Source organism: Sinocyclocheilus anshuiensis, unplaced genomic scaffold (assembly GCF_001515605.1).
Source record: "Sinocyclocheilus anshuiensis isolate Anshui unplaced genomic scaffold, SAMN03320099.WGS_v1.1 scaffold1517, whole genome shotgun sequence".
In the NCBI taxonomy this organism is placed as follows: Eukaryota; Metazoa; Chordata; class Actinopteri; order Cypriniformes; family Cyprinidae; genus Sinocyclocheilus; species Sinocyclocheilus anshuiensis.
Genome location: NW_015540950.1, coordinates 274906 through 297410, shown reverse-complemented (window position 1 = coordinate 297410; position 22505 = coordinate 274906). Strand labels below are relative to the sequence as shown.

Below are 22505 nucleotides of genomic sequence, written 5' to 3'. Positions count from 1 at the left end.
TGTGGCTGCGTTGTGTCACATGACAAGCATGACGCGTCGCCATGGAAACAGGCAATACATTCTAAAATAACGGCCGCCTAAAAAGAACTCACGCTCGGGGCTCAGCTAGAATATTTTAAACTCACGTGCGAAAGAGTTAAGCATTTAATTCACTATGTATTTATGTATTTTTTATTTTTTTTTCTGTCAATTCAGGGAAAATCCATATAAAGCACAAGCTTTATTACAAGTTATTTAAAGTCTTTTTATAAGTTAGAAGGCTTTTTTTTGGACATTGATTTTATTTTCAAATACAATAAATATGTTATTGGTTACACATTTAGACTCTGAGCATATGAAATTCGACAAGGGACAGTATTAATACGCACGTTCTCTTTGGCTTTGCTAAAGTTCTGAAAAAAAAAGCCGTATCCTTAACCACTAATAAAAAAACTGCAGGCAAATATTAGAATATTAACGAAATATGTTTTATATTTCTCTAAGGTGCAGATCGTCTCGGTCACGTGACGTCAGTTCCCGCTGTTTTTCTGTCGGCGCACTCTGAGAGGAAGCGGCGGGAACAGCGAGCGCATCCCTTTAACAACAACTGGGACATAGCGGAGAGGAGGGGGTCGAAGAAAGAGGAATTAAAAAGGAAAAGGAAGAAAGAGACGGAAGGGAGGGAGGAGGAGAGAGAGCGCGATAAAAAAAGAAAGATGACAACCTGTGAATCGAAGCGCCGAGGTGGAGCGGCGGGCTGCGGCCGGGCTCCAGCGTCACTCTCCGGGGTCACCGCTTAACTCTACAGCGAGGCTTCGACAAACACCCGAGAGGCCTATCGGGGGATCGAGGAAAAAAACTCTGATTCATCCACAGCAACCTTAAACTTTGGCTCTTTCGATTGCGTCAGTCGCATCACGTCTAACCGTCATTTTAACGTCTAAATGCCTTTTATTATGCACGATGTAAGAGTCTAGAAGTAACACGATTGCTTTCGACATTTTAACTCCTGCAAATGAATAAATAGCACGTTGTTGTGATGTCTCGGGTTAAAGTTGGACAGGAGCAAAGTAAACACTAAATGGTGTGTATTATTGCCTGCTAATCTGAGCTGTTCATGAAACAAGTGAATAGTTTAAAAACACGTCTAAAGGATGTAAATGGTGCGTTATTAATCTCCAGGACTGTGTAGTTGATTATAATATTCATCGCAGTGGAACAAAATGGATGCCGCTTGGAGCAATTTTCTCTTCCAGGTGAGACTGAACGAGGTCTGTGTGTGTGTGTGCGCAAATTCGTGTTGTTACGGAGCATCTGTGTTAGGATATCAAATGCACTTCAGCTGTACCTTAACTGAAGTTTAGAATTCAAATTTAGTACTTTGTGATTGTTCTTTCCCAGACCACACCCTCCCAGACCCCAGTGGAGGGGAGCCTCCAATCAGAGCTGCTGAACTCTCCTCAGACCCCGCCCACCGAGCACATAGCCCCGCCCCCGTCGACAGTGGATACTGCAGCTCTCAATGAGGATCCTGTACCTGGTGGGTGAGGGGGGGGGGTATATAGAGCAGCGCTGCATTGAATATCGTTGGCCGCTCAAATTCACCACTTTGAATCTGTGACAATCAGCCTTTATTACCTGTGAAATTTTGCAGAAATTCTTGGAAAATCCAAGGTCAAGAAGTGCGTTTGTAAAGATGCGGTCACATTTACTATTTTTTCAGTGAATTTTCATGGCAGAACCCGGAATCGGCGTGCGTGCAGATCTTACAAAGGGTTTAAAGGGGTCATATAATGCTTTTTTAAAGATCATTATTTTGTGTATTTGGTGTAACAGAATATGTTGACATCTTTGGTTTTGAGACTTTAGTCTTTGCAACTTCAGGGATCTTATCTATGCACAATCAGCTTGTAACACTCCAAAGAGAAAGGAAAACTTGAAATCGCATCATATGACCCCTTTAAGTTGCTTGCTGAAATTTCACCAGAATTGTGCTAATTTGACTACCTTAAAGGGATAGTCTGAAAAATCTGTCATTAATCACTCACCCTCATGTTGTTCCAAACCCGTAAGACGTTCGTTCATCTTCAGACACAAATGAAGATATGTTTGATGGAATCCGAGAGCTCTCTGACCCTGCATAGACAAGGAGTCCTGCCACGGTCAACAGGGCTGGGCGATAAATCAATGCATCGCGATTCCTGGATCATTTCTGAGATTTTCCAAATGCGTCGCTATTCTGAGCTTAGTTTTTAACAGCAGGTGGCGCTCTAGGCTAGTTTTTAATTGCACACTCAAATGCTCACGAAGGGCATTCGGTTGAGTCCTGTAGGTGGCTAAATGTACTTGAACCTCAGCTTTCATGACGTGAGGTTAATGTAAACACCGCTAGCAGATTCGCTAGCCGAGTACGGCTGTTTCTAAAGTGCAGTGCCATCTGCTGTTAAAAACTAAGCTCAGAATCGATGCAGAATCATTTCTCGATTCACGATGCATCGATTATTTGCAGATTATTGATTTATTCGCATCGAAGTGCAGTAAGGACATCAGTAAAACGGTCCATGTGACATCAGTGGTTCAACCGCAATGTTATGAAGCTACGAGAATACTTTTTGTGCACAAAGAAAACAAAAATAACTTTATTCAGTGATTTCTTCTCAAAGCGTGATCGTAGCAGTTCCCTTGCTGTCTATGGAGGGTCAGAAAGCATCAACAATATCTTAATTTGTGGTATCTCGAAGGTCTTACGGGTTTGTAATGAGTAATTAATGACCGAACTCTCTGTTTAACCCTCTCTCTGCTGTTGTCTGTCCCATCAGTGAAGCCGGTGTGCAGACCGGCCCGCGCCTCCCACATCTGCTCCATCTGCAGCAAGCAGTTCAAGAACAGCTACAACCTGCGGCGGCATCAGTCTGTCCACACCGGGCTCCGCATGAAGGGGGCGCCGCAGAGCCACGAGGCCAAAGAGAGCGCGCCGCTCTCTCTGCTGCATCTCTCCATCCCCCAGATGCTGCCCGCTGCCATGGAGACCGTCACCGCCCTCCCGCCTCCCGCCGCTGCTGTCGCCATGGCAACAGGGGAGCCGGTACAGGTGGGCATCCGTGTGTGTCTTCAGAATCTGCCTTCGTGTGAATCTCACAGATTAATGTACATGTGATGTAGCCCCAGCTATATTAGTCTGTCAGTTTGTGTCAGTTTGAGATATTTGCACACCTATAAGTATAGTCATTTGAATACATAATTTGGAAATATGTGCCAGGTAGGGTTGGGTATCGTTTGAATTTTATCCATTTCAGTTCCGATTCTTATTGATTCGCACTTTCGATTCCAATGTGGTTAAGAAAAAGTCAAACATTTAGATATCAAACATTTTTATTCTGTGTCTCTCAGAACATTTAATTGCTGCTGAGTGCCACGAACAAAAATTTTTAACAGCCCCTTTTCACCACCTAAAAAAAAGATGGAACACAGGAATTGATGGGTGGAATTGAAATTTGAATTTTACAACAAGTATCCGATTCTGGAATTATAATTGATTTTCGATTCCTAACCCTAGTGCCAGCAGTCTCTGTGAAATTATTTTTAACAATATGTAAGCTGTAATCATAAATGACTGGAAAAATAATGTAAGTGTCTTGGATGCAGAGAAAATATCAGCTAAATTGCAAAAATTGCAGCGAAATATAAAACGAGGCATAATGAACACCTCTTTCATTATTCGCAACATTTGATATGTTTCTTGATATTTTATTTAAGGCCTGCTGATGCATATTATCACATTAAACTGTATTGATTTGTTTATTTTTTAATTTTTTTAATTACTTGTAATTACTACTCCTAATGACTAATTATATCCTAATTATTTAAATAGAGAATTTCATTACACTTCATTTTAAGGTGTCCTTGTTACAGTGTAATTATACATTTAAGTACTGAGTAATATTAACTGCATGCACTTACTATATGGTTAGGGTTACTTGCATGTAATTGTGCATCATTTATTGTTATTATAATAGTAAGAACATGTAGCGTGTAACAAGGACACCTTAAAATAAAGTGTTACCAAGTTTATTTAGCTTAATTGACTACAGTAGTGTTTTGCTTGGAAGTATTTTGCATAAAAGAACAGCATGCTGTCGTATATACGGCAGTGATAAAACGTAAAAACATCCCTGTGTAAAGGTAAAAATGGCCCTGAAAATCAGATCCAGGAGATGATTATTAATTTCTGACACAGTCAGGTGTAATATCACTAGTTCATGTTTACTGGTTGCATATAAGAGGTGTAAATAAACCTAAAACACTAAACAAACCAAACTGGCTGTGTGTCTGTGGTTCTGAACTGCAGGTAAGCACAGGTTTACAGATGCAGTGCTAATATTTTGACTGTTGACCGTCTCCCCTCAGAGGCCAGTAAACCAGAACCCTGTGCGCAAGAACCACGCCTGTGAGACCTGCGGCAAAGCCTTCAGAGACGTGTATCATCTGAACCGGCACCGGCTCTCGCACTCGGATGAGAAGCCCTTCTCCTGCCCCGTCTGCCAGCAGCGCTTCAAGCGCAAGGACCGCATGAGCCATCATGTGCGCTCGCACCAGGGAGGCGTGGAGAAGCCCTACATCTGCCCACACTGCGCTAAAGCCTTCTCACGGTGGGCACAGCTCCCCGCACCGCCTGCAGTCTGATCTAGGGCTAGCAAAGCGTTTAGAATAATCAGCCAATTGAAAATTAATATCATTTGCATTTGAATTTTAGGTGTGCGTCAGGCAGCCTTATCAGTGCGCACGAGACACGGTGACGATGTAGGTGTCGTTGCTTTAAAAGGGGTCATCGGATGCAAAATTCACTTTTACATGTTGTTTGAACTGAAATGTGTGTTGGCAGTGTGTGCACATGCTCACCCTATATTGATAAAAATCCACCCAGTGTTTTTTTTTTTTTTAATCCCTATAAAATATATCCTCTTTCTCAAATCAAGCCGTTCTCAGATTCTTGGCTGTGTGACGTCACACAGACCCAGGCCCCTCCCACGACTGATGATTGACACTGGTGTTTCAGCATAGACCCGCCCAGATTGAGATGTAAACAGTCCGCCATTGTTTCACATTCCTAATAATGTGCTAGTTAGCAAGTTCCGCGGCTAAAGTTTACAGTCTCATGAGAATGGCTCGTCACCCCACGGAAGAGAGGGGCGGGGTCAGCAGAGCTCATTAGCATTTAAAGAGACATGCACCGAAACGGGTCGCTGTGAACAGAGCTGATTTTGACAGGGTAAACACGGTGTTGTTTTACACTACCATTGAGAAATTTAACCAAAGTATGTTACAGACTTTTCATTAAGACCCTAAAGAATCATATCAACTTGTGGAAAATGGGCATCCGATGACCCCTTTAATGTTTTTGTTAGCCGATCCAGTTGAAGCCACTAGATGCGGCGATGCGGTGTTATTTACGTCAAAACTGAAACCAAGCCGTTCACACAGAACGCATATTTTGCGTGTTTTCTATCAGCGTTGCACTCGTGTCTCTCACAAGAGAGCCGCATGTTTAGAAAGCCATGTAAAATTAATGCAAGTTACATTTTTACAAAACATGTCTCAACTTTATGGCATTTTTTTCCATCTCACTGCATCATGTTTTTAAATGAAAAAGTACTCTGTGTGATTGGCTTTCGATTCTTTGTATTAAACTATGCATACATGATGCCGTTTTGTTTATAATTGTTCAGTCGCACTGGTGCTCCTAAAAAATGTTTATAGTCGCACGCAGTAGTGTCGGTCGCACTGTAGAGCCTGGAAGCTGGTGTTGACGTCGGGAACGCAGCTGAATCCGCCATTTTAAGCAATGAATGAATGACAGACTCTCCGCTGTAACATCGCGCAAGGCAAATAAGGGGGTGACATCTAGTGGATTAGACTAGTAATAAGATTAACGTAAATCTTATGTTCAATGTTTGTGGAAATAAATATAGAAAAAAATCGATTCGTGGCCTTCGAGAATCGATATTGAATCGACCACATTTTAAAAAACGATATATCGAAAAATCGATTTTTTTGCCCAGCCCTATTGTTAAAGCAACTTATTTCATTATATTTGGTTTATAAACATTATACACTTTCACAGATAGTCGTGTTATTTTATTGCTTTAATAAACGTGCATTAGTGATATTTTGCTCGATGCGCCCTCTTGTGGCCTCAGGAGAGAAGCCAAAAGCTTTTTTTTCCCTCTAACTGAAATTCTTTTAAATTTGAATGTTGATAATATTTTAGTGCAAAATTCTGATGTAGTTTTTCAGCCCTAATGTGATGACAGCCTGCTAAAGCGTCTCTCGCTCGATCTCACAGGCCTGATCATCTCAGCAGTCACGTCCGACAGGTGCATTCTTCAGAACGACCCTTCAAATGTCCGGTATGGAAGTTTGTGTTGCATTTGTATAGTTTACACCGAAAGAAGAGTCTTTTCTTGACGTTAGTGTGTTTTTAAGGTAAGAGCAAAACTGGTTTATAAGTGACCTGTGCTGGGAAAATGAGTGTGAATGCACACAGGCTAATTTTGAGCTGCAGGCAAAGAAAAGTGAAAAATGTAGATTTTGGTCAAATTTTAAACTCTCATCTAAAAATCTCGCCCTCGTCTAGTGATCCCAATGCTCCAACTAGTAATTAAACATCTAAAAGTATTAGTAGAGGAGTACCTTTTCTCCGAAGCGCCTGCATCGACAGCGTGTGATCCCGATATATATACAGTGGGTACGGAAAGTATTCAGACCCCCTTAAATGCTGCAATATAACAAAGAGTGAAAAATTTAAGGGGGTCTGAATACTTTCCGTACCCACTGTATACACACAGAATTACAGGAGGCCAAATACATTTAAGCATTCACGCAAACAATCTGTTATATCTTAAGTGAAAGTTTGGGGAACTGTTGGGGGAAAACATCAGATGTGTGACATTATATTAGATCTGTGCAGTACAGTAAGTCTTAATACAGGCCGTCTGTCACATTAATGTTAATCTAACAATAAAAGAAAAGGGAATCACTCACTGCACTCCATTGAACTGCTTTTGAAATTTTAATAGTCAGTTTATTTGTAATGAACGCACTAAAGGGATTTTTACATTTTAATATTTGTTTTTCTTGAATGTTTGTGTGTAGATGTAAAATGAAAAAGTAAAACTATAAACTTGTTTCTTATATTTGTTCTTTTTTTGCATCTGTTCTTATTTATAACAACAAAGATAACATCAAAAATAGCTATATTGTGATTATTAATCTAGTAATGATTAAGAAAAGAAGTAATGTTGCTGGGTGATTTTGCTTTGAAACCTTCAGGAAACTTTAGTTTTTCTCTAAATTGACTTTGCTGACTCCATCGACTTCAAACAGGTGTAGCTCAGTCATGTTTTTGTCAGATTCCAACAAATCATACATCATTTTGATGGTATTTTTATATATAAAAATAACTGATTTTTGAACATTTGCTCATTGTGACACTTTTTGCCAGCACAGGTCACAATTAGTTGCACAAACTCAATATCTTCAGTTCTGTGAGCTAAATATATAGTGATTCTGTGTTTCTTGTTGTTGCATTTAATGTTTAACATTTAACATTTGTTATTCTGTTATTGTTGCAATATTCAAACCATTTGTTACGTTGTTTTGTTTATTTGTGTGGAGAATGTTTTTAATGAAATGTAAATGTGTAGCAGGTTAAAGGCGTTATATCCCACAGTGAGGCGGTTGTTACATGTGCACATGCGTGTGTTGTTTGGTGCAGACGTGTGAATCGAGCTTCGCCACGCGGGACCGTCTGCGCGCTCACATGATCAGACACGAAGAGAAGGTTCCGTGTCACATCTGTGGCAAACTGCTGTCTGCGGCCTACATCACGGATCACATGAGGGTGCACAACCAATCACAGCATCACTCCTGCCACCTCTGCAACCGCAGTGAGTCTGTCTGTCTGTTAGGGATGCAACAATACAGGCAGCCCATGGTGAAATGCATAGCTTGGTGTTTTAGACACGGTTTTCAGTTTGGTTTGGTTCTGATGTCTTGGAGCATTTTTTGTGATTTTAAAATGCAATTGTTAAAACAAATTAACAACAAAGAAGAGGTGTAATGGTTAGAGTTTCTTATGGTTTGGTACGTATTACGATTTTGGGGTCACGGTTTGGGTAAGAGGGAGTATTCTTAATGTGCTATTATAAAACAGATCGTTCCGGTGCTTGATTCTGATTGGCTGAGCCACGTTCGAAGCTGTTGTAAATGACTCTACAAAGTAACATACACCTTTGTTTACGTTTGTGTGTTGCTCGGCAACCACTTTGTAGCAACCACAACTGTTTCTGAGGAGCTACATTGTTTGGTGGAAGAATACTGTTTTTATTAATATCATTACACTTTATTTGCTCTGTTTTATTTTGTGAAACCTAACTACGTATATGGAATAACCGTTTTATAAAAGCAATAATCCCCGTGAAGCCGTGGTTTACAGTGAATTTATAACAGCTAAGGGGGTTTTAGGCACTCCGCTTCGCCTCTTAGCTGTTATAAATTCACTGTAAACCACGGCTTCACGGGGCTTATTGCTTTATTAGAAATTTCCACGAGAATACTCTACTATTTACTTACAATGACAATAATAATAATAGATAAAAAATTGAGAAGTTTGCCTTAAGTTTTTTTTAATTACTAGAAAAAATATAATTATAAGTAATAAAAATTAAAAAAAAGCACAAAATAAGTGTCAGCTGGTCAGAGGTAGAATGTTCATGAACATATTAACATGTTACTGTCATTTATTTTTCCTGTAAATGTAAGGGACTCATTAAATAAAACTCAGCGTAAATTTGAAGTCTGACAAGAAATATAATATGTATTAAAATACATATTTCAGTAAATATTGCGCTTCTTTCTGATGCGCTCCATCATGCACGTGCATCGTTAAGTCTTTAAAGTTTAACTGTGACTCGATTGCTGATAAAACATTTACATTTATTAATTTAGCAGACGCTGAAGATTTGTCCCATCTCTTTATAGATACATGAGTTCTATAAATAATAGAACTCATGACGCCCCAGGAAATCCCTAATACAGACAAAGGCATCTAGCTACTGCTGTAACTGAATAAAAAGCATATAGAGATGTTTTGAATGAAGCATGAAGACAATAAACGCTTCACAAGAGGAAGTTATTTCAAACACTCGACTGATGCTGTGGAATAAAAACATGTTCTGATTTGTTGGACAACGGGTTTAGAAACGCTTCTCGTTACAAGTCACGACAAGAGAGGATGTTTGACATGCGTTACTTTTTCAAATGCTCGTTATAAGTGGGCACATACAAACAGCCAATTCGGATAGAAATAAAACATATTAATTTAAATTTAATAATTTAAATGCAAAACTGAACCAAAAAAAATGCAATTCACAAGTGTGTATTGATCCATGGATGCTGTATTGAACAGTTCAATATTATATTGAGAATTGTGGCATCCCTTCTATCTATCTATCTATCTGTCTATCTGTCTGTATTTATTTGTCTGTCGATGATTGAGGTCGTTGTGGTCTCATGTTCAATTTGCTGTGATGTAGTATTTCAACAATTCTCTTTAACTGCATAAACAAAAGCTAATGTAAATGACTTACAGTCATCTTGTCTGCTGTAATTATCATTAACGACTCATTCTGCAGTGATGTCAGTGATCAGCCAATGAACCGCTCTGCAGGTTTCACCACGCTGACGTACCTGCGGGTTCACGCGCAGAAGCACCATGGGCAGGAGTGGAAGGAGAGCGGCTTGGGCCCCGGGGCCGTGCTCGTCTGCCAGCTGTGCGGCGTTCACTGCAAGACCCCCACGCAGCTGCAGGGCCACATGGGGACCCACAACCCCCCCGGCAGCGAGCCGGGCCCCGGCGGCCCCAGCAGCAGCAGCGAGAGCAGCACCGTCACGCTCTGCAGCATGGTGTCGGCCCCCGCGGTGTTCGTGAGCGGGAACACGGTGCTGGACCTGCTGGTGACCGACTGCTCCAGCATCATGCCGCAGAGCTAGCGACTGTACTCACACACACATGACCCAAACAGACAGTATACTCCCTAGTACACTATTATACTCCCTAGTACACTAAACACGCCAAGGACAAACTGAAGACAGGCATTCTGAGTGGAATCCTTCAGTTTTATCACATGCACACCAGTGCTGGGCAGTAACTAGTTGCAGTAATAATATTACTTTTTATTATTATTATTAATTGTTAGTTACATTTTATGGGGAAGATATGCAACTTCTGTGGAGCGTGAAAGAAGAGTGGTGTAACTAATTACTGTTGCCAGAAAATAATATGTAAGAATATTACTTTTGAAAGTAACTAGTAATGAGTAATATATTAATTTTTGTGAGTGACGAGCCCAACACTGACGCACACACACGCATATATGATGAGAAGTACTGTAGCACGATGCGCATCGAAAGAACACCTCTCAGTGATGCACATAACGCCGCTTTACCTTGACCTCAGAGAGTTCATCTGTGCAGTTTCTGGCGGTTCGGTCTTCTGAAGCTGAAGGATCAGGGCATAACGCTGCAGAAGAAACTTAGAGGGCAGTGTTTTCCCAAAAACAAATCATTCACTCCTCTTCATTCAGACTGCTGTCACAAATGGAGCTTTCTTCCTTTTTGGAGTTTGACTTTCTTAGGTTTCTCGTTCATTTTCGTTTAGCTCTGACATTCTGCTAAATTGTCCCACAGAACAAAGAAAATCTTGTGGGTGAGTTAATGCCGGGTGAACTATTGCTTTAACGCTTTTAGGACAAAATAGCCATGCTGGATCCACTGTTTCTCCTCTTCTTCTGCTCTGTTTCATGGCAGCGGGACTCTGATGATACTGTGATTGTGTATTGCTACTGTATATCCTCTGCCTGTAATATCACAGTCCTCTGGCGTTAAGATCCATTCATAAGTCATCATAGATCTGGTGATGAAAGACAAAGAGCTGAAGGCTGAAGATGACAGGTTGCATTAGATGAAAGAGAGAAGTTAAGAGCTGAAAGGAGAGATGATTTATTAACATTAGTTCTTCTGCAAAAGGAACTACAGATTTAAAAATTATTCAAATTAAAATGTATTTCCTGCAAAAAAGAAAAGCAGATCATCTTACTGACCCTAAACTTGTGAACGGTATACAGTGCTTTTGCACTGCCTTTAACCCTTTAACTGTCACCCCCCATTTTTTTAAATAAGCATGCAGGTGCACTATCCAAACTAAAATTGTTGTAATTTATGAACACTTTGGAATACAGACCTAAGGTTGGTCTCTTTTTAAAGAAGAAAATCGGTAGATTATGCAAAATAATTTTTTCAAAAGATTTAAGTGTCAAAAAGGTTTAAATTTACTGTAAAGAAAATGCACTATATTAATTTTATTTTATATATAATAAATATTTTGCATAACAGGTTTTACTCTAAAATTGGTATAAAAGTAACGGTATACAGTGCTTTTGCACTGCCTTTAACCCTTTAACTGTCACCCCCCATTTTTTTAAATAAGCATGCAGGTGCACTATCCAAACTAAAATTGTTGTAATTTATGAACACTTTGGAATACAGACCTAAGGTTGGTCTCTTTTTAAAGAAGAAAATCGGTAGATTATGCAAAATAATTTTTTCAAAAGATTTAAGTGTCAAAAAGGTTTAAATTTACTGTAAAGAAAATGCACTATATTAATTTTATTTTATATATAATAAATATTTTAGATAACAGGTTTCACTCTAAAATTGGTATAAAATTAAAGCCTTATGTCTAAATAAGTTATGTTCCAAATTTGAAGTTGATATGAAAAAAATGGAGGTTCCTGTGAGATTGTATTTAGGGCATTATACCACAAACAGCCACCGGGTGCCAGCCAAACTTTAATTTTTTTAATGCATTTTTTCTATCACAAATGTCTAGATTTCTCTGTCAATATTACTTCTATCTCAAAATATGGAATCCTGAGACTCAGACCTTTCCAGTGATATGTTGTATGTCAAGATTATAAAAAGGTTTGATTCTAAAAGAGCGTAATGCATGTTGTAATATGACACTTGACTCCGCCCACTAAGGGGAGGAGACCGCCAAAACATTTTAAAGTACCATTTCTATGGTAACGCAATGTCCGATTTCAAAATGGTTTTCACAGGATGAATCTTGGGCTTCTAAGCTTTCGTATGATTTATGATGATTACTAAAAGATTTGATAGAGAAAAAGGACAACAACAAAAAGAGCGACAAGCGTCCCACAGGTGGGACGGTGACAGTTGAGGGGTTAATTTATGCTGATTGAAAAGGTAGATTCAGTCCTGTCTGTACGGTACTCTTGAGTTTGAGTCTGTTTAACTGCGCTCATAATGACCGCTTGTGGAAATCCAAATCCGAGGAGCACACTGAAGACTGGATCTCAGGCCTAACAGCGCACAGTACTTGACATGATGCTTTTCTGAGCAGAGGGAAGCAAGAGCTGCTGTTACGGCTTCCACTAAGACTCTTGTTTAGTTTATGCTGTTGTGAATGTGTGAAGGGTGTGTTTAAAGAAGGGCTGGATCACAAGCACATCTCACTCTTCCAGCTCGAGGGTTAAAGCTGAAGGAGTTTAGTCCTGGACTGGTTGCTTCGGGCGGTTTAGTGTTGGTACTCGTGAGCTTCATGTTAATGTGAGATTTGTTCTTCCTGTGTAGAAACCTAGTTGTTATAAGCTTCGGATACTAGTTGGGTTCTTCCTTTTAATTTAGCATTAAGCTGAAATAATAATACCTCCATCTCTGTACAGCTCTGGCAATGCCTTACTGTATACCGCATTTAATTCATCAAACACTACAACTATTTTAAATTATAGTCCATGAACCAGTAAAATAATAACGGGATGTATTTATATTTTTATATTTAGCAGTATGCATGTCTATAAACGGAGCAAAACAAAATGTTGATGCTTACCATGATCATAGATATTGTTATTATTTTGTAGATGATGTAGATCATGTTATCATTTTGTAATTTTGACTATTAAAAGGAACTGGCGTAATCGTGGCGTGTGTTTGATCTGAGATGGTAATCACTCATCCTCCTGAAGATGAATCCATCAGTAATGTGTTCATATCTGTACGGATCTCAATATTTGTGCTATGATTCATCCAAGCCATAAATTACAGTCAGTGTTACACATAACCGTGTGCTGTTAGATTAGCCCGGACCACTGCTGGAGTTGGGTTCCAATCTTACTCTTATGTTGAATATTAAGCATTAAAAATGATTTTTTACGGTATGCATACTGAATTGCAGTTGGTTACATGTGTTTGCATATAAACTGTGATTGGCCTTAGTTTCCCTGCATTTTCTGAGTGCCTTTTCACTGGTATCCATGTTGAATTTACTGTAATTTCTGTATTTTAGTTTCTCTAAAAGCATCATAGGAAAAATCCTTAATATTAATTTGGTATTTAAGTGTAGAATTTGTATTTTATTAATAATGTCTTTGCAACACATCAAGCATTTAATTTAAAAAAAAGTCTCTATTTGGATAGTATTTGAGAATTTAAATTCAGAATCCATCATTTATTTTATTATATGCATTTAGATTTATAGCAAAGTTTTTGAAAAATACATTTGGCAAATTTTATTTTTGATGTTCGAAGTCTAAAATAATTTGGCATTTGTGTAAATAAATAATAATAATAATTTAATAGCACATTGCTGTCCCCAATACTGGCATCAGATATCATTACCATCAAACATTTTATAGACATTTCTCCATCAAGGTATGCATTTGAACAAAATGTTTCATTTCAGAAACAAACATTTCATAGCAACCCATGATTTCTCTATTTTACATATAATACATAAATAAAATTAAACTAAGTTCATAGCTGAGTGTGAATTTCTATCCTGTTTTCTTTTTCACAACACATGCTATCATGACCATAACTACAAACAGCTTTCCATAAAAGCTTATATTTGCACAACCTATTCGGCTTCCTGTGCATTCAGACTCGCGTTATCAAATTCAAAGCTTCTCAACATTTTCTCCAGAAAAGCAGCATCATGTCATGAACATCCACATCATCACGCATTACTCAGACCTTTATTCCAGAACATTTAATGCGTGAACACACAAGCGCACAAATCTTGTGTAGACTTTAGACAGCGTTTAATGAAATAACAGCCCGTATGATTACACGTTTTTATTCATTTCCCCCAAAGATTTCCCGAATCCTCTAACAAACCATCAGCAGCTCACACTACCGTGTTCTCCCGAGCGACGCGCTCTCCGCTCCGCTGAGCCACAGCACCGGCGCAGAGCTGGGAGCGGGAGGTTCGAGGCGAGGCGCGTCTGTGAGCGGAGTGATCGACAGTAGCTCCATCAAGCAGAGATCCACGCGACGCTGCGATTAAACGCCAAGCGCCATGTCCGCCGAGTGAATGCATGACAGCGCACTGCGCACTTCTGACGAGATGCAGAAGAGGCTCGAAGCAATGCATGCTGCTCATGTTCCGCTTACAGCTGCTTCAGTGAAGAGCGCTGAGGAGAAGCATGCTAGCATGCGTTAGTGTGATGATGATGATGATGAAGATGACGGGATACAGGTTCCATCCTTTGTTTTGCACAATAATAGAGGTCTGTCAAAACCCCTTTCATTTGAAACTTGTTTTCTGGTTACAACATGGATGTAGTTCCTGAACGCTCTGGAATACAGATCTACGGTTGGTCTCTTTTTAAAGAAGACACAAAGCAGATTATTGCTGAAGTGAAAGCATTTCAAAATTAAATAAAATATAAAAAAGTTATAGAATTTTAAGTTTACAGTGAAGATAATGTAATACTCTATTTTATATTTATATATAACATATATAAAATATGCTGCACTTTAAAATGGCTATAAAATCAAAGCCATATGTCTAACCAAGTTATGTTCCAAATTTTAAGTTGATATCACAAAAATTATGGTTCCTGTGAGATTTAGTTTGGGCGCTATACCAAAAATCACCAACTCTTTTGAATTATTTGATGCAGTTTTCTGTCACAAATCTATCATTTTCTGTCACAATATCACTTCTATTACAAAACAGTCACCAAATATGGAACCTTGACTGTCAGACCTTTCCAACGATATGTGTTTTGTCAAGATTACAAAAAGAACTACAAAAATGTGTTTTTCTAAAACACAAGCCACAAAATCTCAGAGTCTATATATATATATGTTTTTATATCTTGATTTATACCCATAAAAGAGCGACATGTCCCCTGAGATACAAACGTTTAGAGACAGATTACAAAAAATGTAAGCATTTAATTCATAAAATTTCAATGTAAACCTAATAAGCTAATGCTGAACAACAGCTTTTTAAACAGGTAAGTCCCCTCCAACATGTGTAAATATGAACTAGATCAACGTTTTTCCCACGACAGGCGGCCGTGCAGGTTTAAATGCTGCCTGTGAGCCAAACACAGAATGTAGAAACTAACTCACCTCATCTAAATATTCACAACCTTTCAACATGAAACCAAGAAATGAGACCTACACTTTCCCTGCTTCTCTCCACAGCTTCTCAAATGTTTGTGTCCTCCAGGATACATCGCCCCTTTTAGGGTTCAATTGGTTTTATTATAATCACATGAAACTTTTCCTACAATTCTTAAGAGCTTAGTATCATTTATAAAACAGCAGGAACCAGCAGCTAGGCAATACACTTATTTATTCACATAGAAAAACACCTGAATAAAAAAGACAGCATCAGTATATCAGTGTCTGATGTGAAACGAACAGTGATGATTTGGGGTGTGCTGGTCAGTATCTCCTCTGCTGGGGACTGAAGACGGTGCTGGGGTCTCGGTCTCGCTCGCGCTGGCTCTCGGGTGATGAGGGCTTCTCCGCGCCGGCGGGCCGCTCTTTACCGCTCTTGAACAGATCTCGACCCGTGCGCAGAATCTGCTCCTCCATCCTCCTGTGCCGCTTCATGTCCGACAGCACCTTGTCCAGCCGGGCCTCGCGCCTGACCGCAGAGCGGGCCGAGGATCCTGCAGAACACAGCTCAGCATCACTCACCAGATCGGCACACATCTGCGGAGAACAGCCGCGTTATACCTGGAGTCCTGCGGCGGCTCAGAAAAGAGTTCTTGGGAGTCACCGTCTGTTCCTCATCGAAATCAAATTCAGTTGGAGTGAGAGCCCTGCAGAGCGTATCAATAACCAATACATATTTACATCACATTATCATTTAATGTAACAATGTACAATATATGCACACAAACGGGGTTTATATACGTAATTATAGAGTTACAATTTTAAGTCTCTTCTGTTCACCACGGCTGCATTTATTTGATCACAAATACAGTTAAAAAATGAAATATTATTACAATCTAAAGCAGCTGTTTTCTGTGTGAATATCTGTTAAACTGTAATTACAAAAAATTACAGTTTAACAGATATTCACATAGAAAACAGCTGTTTTACATTCTAATAATATTTCACTGTTTTGACTGTATTTTTGATCAAATAAATGCATCCTCCGTGAGCAGAAGAGACTTTGAGAAACATGAAGAATGCTGAATGTTGGATATATATCAGCGTATATCTGACTGACTTGCGCTGGTCCTCCTGGGGCTCCTGCGAGGCGTCTCCGTCTCTCTCAGGCGAGGGCGTGCGTGCAGGGGTCGGAGGTCGGCGTGGAAGCGGCTCCCACTTCAGCTCCAGCGGTTCTCCTTTAGCCAGGATCTGGTAGAGCCGCTTGATCTCGTGGGGCGGAGGCATCCAGCTCCTGGGCTCCTCCATCTCCTCGTCACTGTATGGGATCTCCCAGTCTCCGCTCATCTCTCCATCCTCCTCCACGCAGCCTTCCTCTCCTTCTGCATCGGACACATTCAGAGTGGGGGAGTAACTGGTTACATGTAACGGAATCACGTCATTTAATTACTAAATAAATGGGTTGCACTTTATTTTAAGGTGTCCTTGTTACAGTGTAATTATACATTAAAGTACTGAGTAATATTAATTAACTACATGTTCTGTCACAGACAGGTGTGGAGTGCGTACTTGTGTCGTCCTCTGCTGTAGCATCTTCATGCATCTCCTCGCTTCTTTCTGTCTCCTTTTCTTCCAGTTTTCCCGCAGTTTTCTCCTCCTCACTGACTCCCAGCGCCTCCTGCATCGCCTCTCCTGCGGGGAACAGAGCTCAAACTACTGACTTCTACATGCACTACATGGACAAAAGTATTGGCACCCTTCTAATGAACAGGTTTGACTACTTTAGTCATTTCCATGAGTGCAGATCTTAATGTTTAAGCATATGATGCTATTCTAGGGAATTGCGTGCTTCTAATTTTACAGCAACAGTTTGGACAGAACTCTTTTCTATTCTAACACAACAACGCCTCTGTGTACAAGACTAGGTTCAGAAAGAAATGATTGATTGAGTCAGTGTGGAAGAACTTTAAATGCAGATCTCGAGCCAAACACCAGTGACATGTATATATGGACAAAAGTATTGGGACACCCCCTTCTTTAGAACAGAAAAAGGCACTTCCAAAACTGTGGCAACATAATTCATGTATTTAAAAATTGTATTTCCATCTCTGCTGCAACAGTTTTGGAAGTGTCTAAAATGAATGCACCCATATGTACAAGACATCAGTGTTTGGTGATTAGTTTTTGGCTCGAGATCTGCATTTAAAGTTCTTCCACACTGACTCAATCAATCATTTCTTTCTGAACCTAGTCTTGTACACAGAGGCGTTGTTGTGTTAGAATAGAAAAGAGTTCTGTCCAAACTGTTGCTGTAAAATTAGAAGCACGCAATTCCCTAGAATAGCATCATATGCTTAAACATTAAGATCTGCACTCATGGAAATGACTAAAGTAGTCAAACCTGTTCATTAGAAGGCTGCCAATACTTTTGTCCATGTAGTGTACATCAGTTCCAGAACAGTTGCGGTTCGCTGAGCATCATTCAGAAACATTCAATATGATTATTAATATTGCACAGAAATGAAGGGGAGGAGGAGGCAAACTTACAGCTGTTTTCCCACTACTCTTCTAAACAACTGCGCGGAATAATAAGAAGCATCAGTGTGCGATTATAATTTCAGTGAATAATACTGTCTTCGTTATTACGCTCATTGAGCGCTGTTGTTTATCTCGGCGCTCTGACGTCACTCGTCTCAGGACCCGGATGAGCGGATCCGCCCACAGCGCCACCGCGCGCTCGAATGACAGACACACACCCAGTGTTTTCCCGCGGAATACTTTAAAGTGGTCATGAACTGCCTTTGTTTTATTTTATTTTGTACTATTCTCTGAGGTCCACTTATAATGTTATCAATATTTTTACATCAGTAATAGGCTATTTTCTCTCCTGTTTTAGAATTGTAGACTCGGAAGTAAACGCCCCCTGCTGTGATTGGCTAATAGTTGTGTGTGTTTGACAGCTACATCCTTCACAGATGGACGCTGCTGAGATTTAGGTCAAAAATGCATAAATACTCATATCAAACCATCTGTTTAACAGTCAAAGCAATAGTGATCATGTAATGAAAGCAGTTACTCACCCTTGTGTTGCGACAGATCCAATATAGCCTCAGTATTGTCTTTTAGATTCAATCTTTTGTTTTTGTTTTCAACAAATTGTGTTTTGTTTGTAAACAAACCTCAGTAAAATGAAGTGAACGAAAGACAGAGTTCTTACTAATGTGATCTGGATGTTCATTAAAAATAAAGTTAATTCAGTCTTTCCTAACATTGGGATCAGAAGCAAAGCAATGCAAACACTGTTTCTCCACAGCTTGGCACTGAACAGCGGGGCGGGGCTAAACATGCAGCGATGTAGAATCGGTGGGCGGGGCTAAACGTGCAGTGATGTAGAAGCAGGTGTTGATCATCTTCTGCGGGGGCGGGGTTTATCCACACTATTACATCATAGAGTAGAACATTCCTAAAGCTGTCCTTTTAAAATGGCAGACTGCCTTCAATATAAGCTGTTTTTATACTATTGACAAAGTTTTGAGTTCTGAAACTTACAGGATGTTTTAATTGTACAATGACCTCTTATATGTCAAAGGATCAAGGGAATTTTGGTTTCTCAGTTCATGACCCCTTTCAACTCTGTTGCCACGGGTTGTTATTCATGTCTGCGGATTTAAGCGACCCCAATAACGTGATATTTAGTCCCCACCAAAAAAATAGTATTTTACCCCCCGGAACGCAATTTTTTTTTATCAGGGGACCCCCTCGAAACACGATTGGGCTAGTTTTGAGTAGCAATTGTGCAGGTTTTGTAGTGAAAACCTGGTAACCCTGCACACAACCCCATGAAGAAGAAGCAGCGAGTGGCGCTTTCCGAGGCAAAACTAGGCAGTTGCTATGGTGTTCTGAGCGGTTGCTAGGGTGTTGACCCAACAGGGAACGTTCTCAGAACTTTGGCTAACGTTTTGGCAAGGTTCTGTCGACGTTATGAACAAGCATTCCCAACAGCAAACGTTCTCAAAACGTTAGCACAAAAGCATTATTTGTACATTGTTTAACTTTTTCTGAAACATTTTAGTTGGAAGTTCGTTTAAGATGCTTTAGAGAACATTCAAAAGTAACTGTGCTTGCGAAACAATAAAATAGAACGTTTTTTATTGTTGTCTTTAACATTCACATCATCAAGAAAAAACTTTTTAAAAATTGAAACATGTATGAATGTTCTTAGCAAAACGTTCTTACAAAATAGATCATGAATGAAATGTTTTATGAAATACTGACATGTAAAAGGAAATTTAAAAAGGTTTATGAATATCATTTTAATATAAGACACTTACAGTTGCTAGTTTTTAATATATGTCGGGTGAAGCTACATCTAAATCTAACAAAACAAACAGCAAATGTTTTTGTAACATTTTCATTTGGGGGCTCAAAGTCGCTCAAAAGACTTTTAATTTGGCGGGTGTTTCCCATGATTCCAGCAGAGCGGAAGCAGATTCCCGCAACGGAAGTAGTACAGACCTGCGATGAGTTTTGAGTGGCCCTGGCAGTACAACTTTCCTCCGTTTTTTACGTAAGTAATAATTTCTTCATCAGTGTCAGCAGATGAAAGAGCAGCTCGCGTGTCCGCGATATTCTCTCAATAACTGGGTCTAGTGTGAAATATATTGCTTTGAATCGCGAACAAAGCGCTGCGGAAGTAAGTTAATCAAACCAGCAAAAGCATTATTTGTACATTGTTTAACTTTTTCTGAAACATTTTAGTTGGAAGTTCGTTTAAGATGCTTTAGAGAACATTCAAAAGTAACTGTGCTTGCGAAACAATAAAATAGAACGTTTTTTATTGTTGTCTTTAACATTCACATCATCAAGAAAAAACTTTTTAAAAATTGAAACATGTATGAATGTTCTTAGCAAAACGTTCTTACAAAATAGATCATGAATGAAATGTTTTATGAAATACTGACATGTAAAAGGAAATTTAAAAAGGTTTATGAATATCATTTTAATATAAGACACTTACAGTTGCTAGTTTTTAATATATGTCGGGTGAAGCTACATCTAAATCTAACAAAACAAACAGCAAATGTTTTTGTAACATTTTCATTTGGGGGCTCAAAGTCGATCAAAAGACTTTTAATTTGGCGGGTGTTTCCCATGATTCCAGCAGAGCGGAAGCAGATTCCCGCAACGGAAGTAGTACAGACCTGCGATGAGTTTTGAGTGGCCCTGGCAGTACAACTTTCCTCCGTTTTTTACGTAAGTAATAATTTCTTCATCAGTGTCAGCAGATGAAAGAGCAGCTCGCGTGTCCGCGGTATTCTCTCAATAACTGGGTCTAGTGTGAAATATATTGAATCGCGAATAAAGCGCTGCGGAAGTAAGTTAATCAAACCAGCACATTCATCCTCAGAGTTCAGTCATTACATCAATCATAATTATGTTACATTTCTTACAGTTAAAATATGTCATACAGTGTTTAAATGCGGTATGATATTTAATACTGAAGAGAAGCGAGTATCATCAGAACAATAATGCTTCTGTGACTCGCAACAAGAATAATTTGTAATAAAGAAAAAATTACCTTATATAAAGGTTAAACCTGGAATTATTAGCAATATTATTGAGAAAACTGCGATTTCCAGGCATAGACAAATTATTGCAAATTCTACAAGTTTTGTTACAGAAGAACTCAACACTGATTACTGTCAGAATCCTTCATCACGTGAATTCAGATTATAATAATTTAATTTAATTTTAAAGCACAGCCACCACAAAATCAGCCTTACTTTAAGATTATTCTGAGGTTAAATACTGATTTAACATCATAACAAGAAATGGTTTAATAGCTGTGATACTGGTTTTGAAATCAAATCTTTGCACAGCTACGACAGAAAACACTGGCATCTAACAATGCCTCGGAAAAAAACTGTTAATCTTTAAAAAATAAAGCAAACACATAAACACAAATAGGAAATAAAACAGTTATTAAATAAGCATGTGTCCTAAACTCCTGAAACATTGCTGTCTCGTATTTTAAAGCAAGCCCTGCAATTTATGAAAGAAATCAATCAGATCTGTACGTGTGTGAAAATGTTCAGATGTAACCCCGTTTGTAATCGTTAACATTTTCATAAGTAACTGTAATCTAATGACACAATTTTTCTCAGTAACTGTAACTGATTACACTAATGTTTATTTTGTAACTAAATGATTAGGGATGTAACGATTCACTCAACTCACGATTCGATTCACGATTTTTTTTTTTTTTTTTTTTACAAAATGAGATTTAAGACAAATTATAAATAAATGCTGACGCTGTCTCTGCCTCTGTCTCTGACTCTCTGTCTCTGACTCTGTCTCTGTCTCTGACTCTGTCTCTGTCTCTGACACCTGTCTCTGACTCTGACTCTGACTCTGTCTCTGACTCTGAATCTGTCTCTGTCTCTGACTCTGTCTCTGACTCTGACACCTGTCTCTGACACCTGTCTCTGTCTCTGACTCTGACTCTGTCAGAGACAGGTGTCAGAGACTCTGACTCTGTCTCTGTCTCCGACTCTGTCTCTGACTCTGTCTCTGACTCTGACTCTCTGACTCTGTCTCTCTGACTCTCTCTGACTCTGACTCTGTCTCTGACTCTGTCTCTGTCTCTGACTCTGACTCACTCTGTCTCTGTCTCTGTCTCTGACTCTGACTCTGACTCTCTCTGACTCTGTCTCTGACTCTGTCTCTGTCTCTGACTCTCTCTGACTCTGTCTCTGACTCTGACTCTCTCTGACTCTGTCTCTGACTCTGACTCTCTCTGTCTCTGACTCTGTCCCTGTCTCTGTCTCTGTCTCTGACTCTGTCTCTGACTCTGACTCTCTCTGACTCTGTCTCTGACTCTGACTCTGACTCTCTCTGACTCTGTCTCTCTGTCTCTGTCTCTTACTCTGACTCTGTCTCTGACTCTGTCTCTGACTCTCTCTCTCTGACTCGGTCTCTGTCTCTGACTCTGTCTCTGTCTCTGACTCTAACTCTGACTCACTCTGTCTCTGACT

General features: G+C 39.5%; 3 protein-coding genes across 4 annotated transcripts in view; 2 read left to right on the top strand and 1 right to left on the bottom strand.

Annotated features, from left to right (window-relative positions):
• The first annotated feature begins 471 nt into the window (after positions 1-471).
• Positions 472-11229, top strand: LOC107689928 (myc-associated zinc finger protein-like). Of its 2 annotated transcripts, XM_016488113.1 has the most exons (8): positions 474-1063; positions 1162-1235; positions 1381-1519; positions 2799-3070; positions 4387-4628; positions 6323-6386; positions 7754-7925; positions 9707-11229. In XM_016488113.1, the coding sequence occupies exons 2-8, from the start codon at positions 1203-1205 to the stop codon at positions 10027-10029; spliced, it is 1245 nt and encodes a 414-aa protein (XP_016343599.1). In that variant the 5' UTR covers positions 474-1063; positions 1162-1202; the 3' UTR covers positions 10030-11229. The 2 variants fall into 2 exon arrangements, with proteins under 2 accessions (XP_016343600.1, XP_016343599.1); XM_016488114.1 differs by having other exon boundaries at positions 472-1235; positions 1396-1519.
• Positions 11230-15262: 4033 nt separating this feature from the next.
• LOC107689942 (PAXIP1-associated glutamate-rich protein 1-like) lies at positions 15263-18644 on the bottom strand. The gene is made up of 5 exons (XM_016488128.1): positions 18552-18644; positions 17041-17163; positions 16592-16853; positions 16093-16178; positions 15263-16025 (listed from the first exon to the last, which is right to left on the bottom strand). The coding sequence occupies exons 2-5, from the start codon at positions 17153-17155 to the stop codon at positions 15796-15798; spliced, it is 693 nt and encodes a 230-aa protein (XP_016343614.1). The 5' UTR covers positions 17156-17163; positions 18552-18644; the 3' UTR covers positions 15263-15795.
• A 2003-nt stretch (positions 18645-20647) lies between these two features.
• LOC107689941 (vacuolar protein-sorting-associated protein 25-like) overlaps positions 20648-22505 on the top strand; it is a 4879-nt gene continuing 3021 nt past the window's right edge. Inside the window, exon 1 of the mRNA XM_016488127.1 lies at positions 20648-20724. Coding sequence (XP_016343613.1) covers positions 20678-20724 — 47 coding nt within the window. The 5' untranslated portion in view covers positions 20648-20677. The remainder of the gene's footprint in view (positions 20725-22505) is intronic.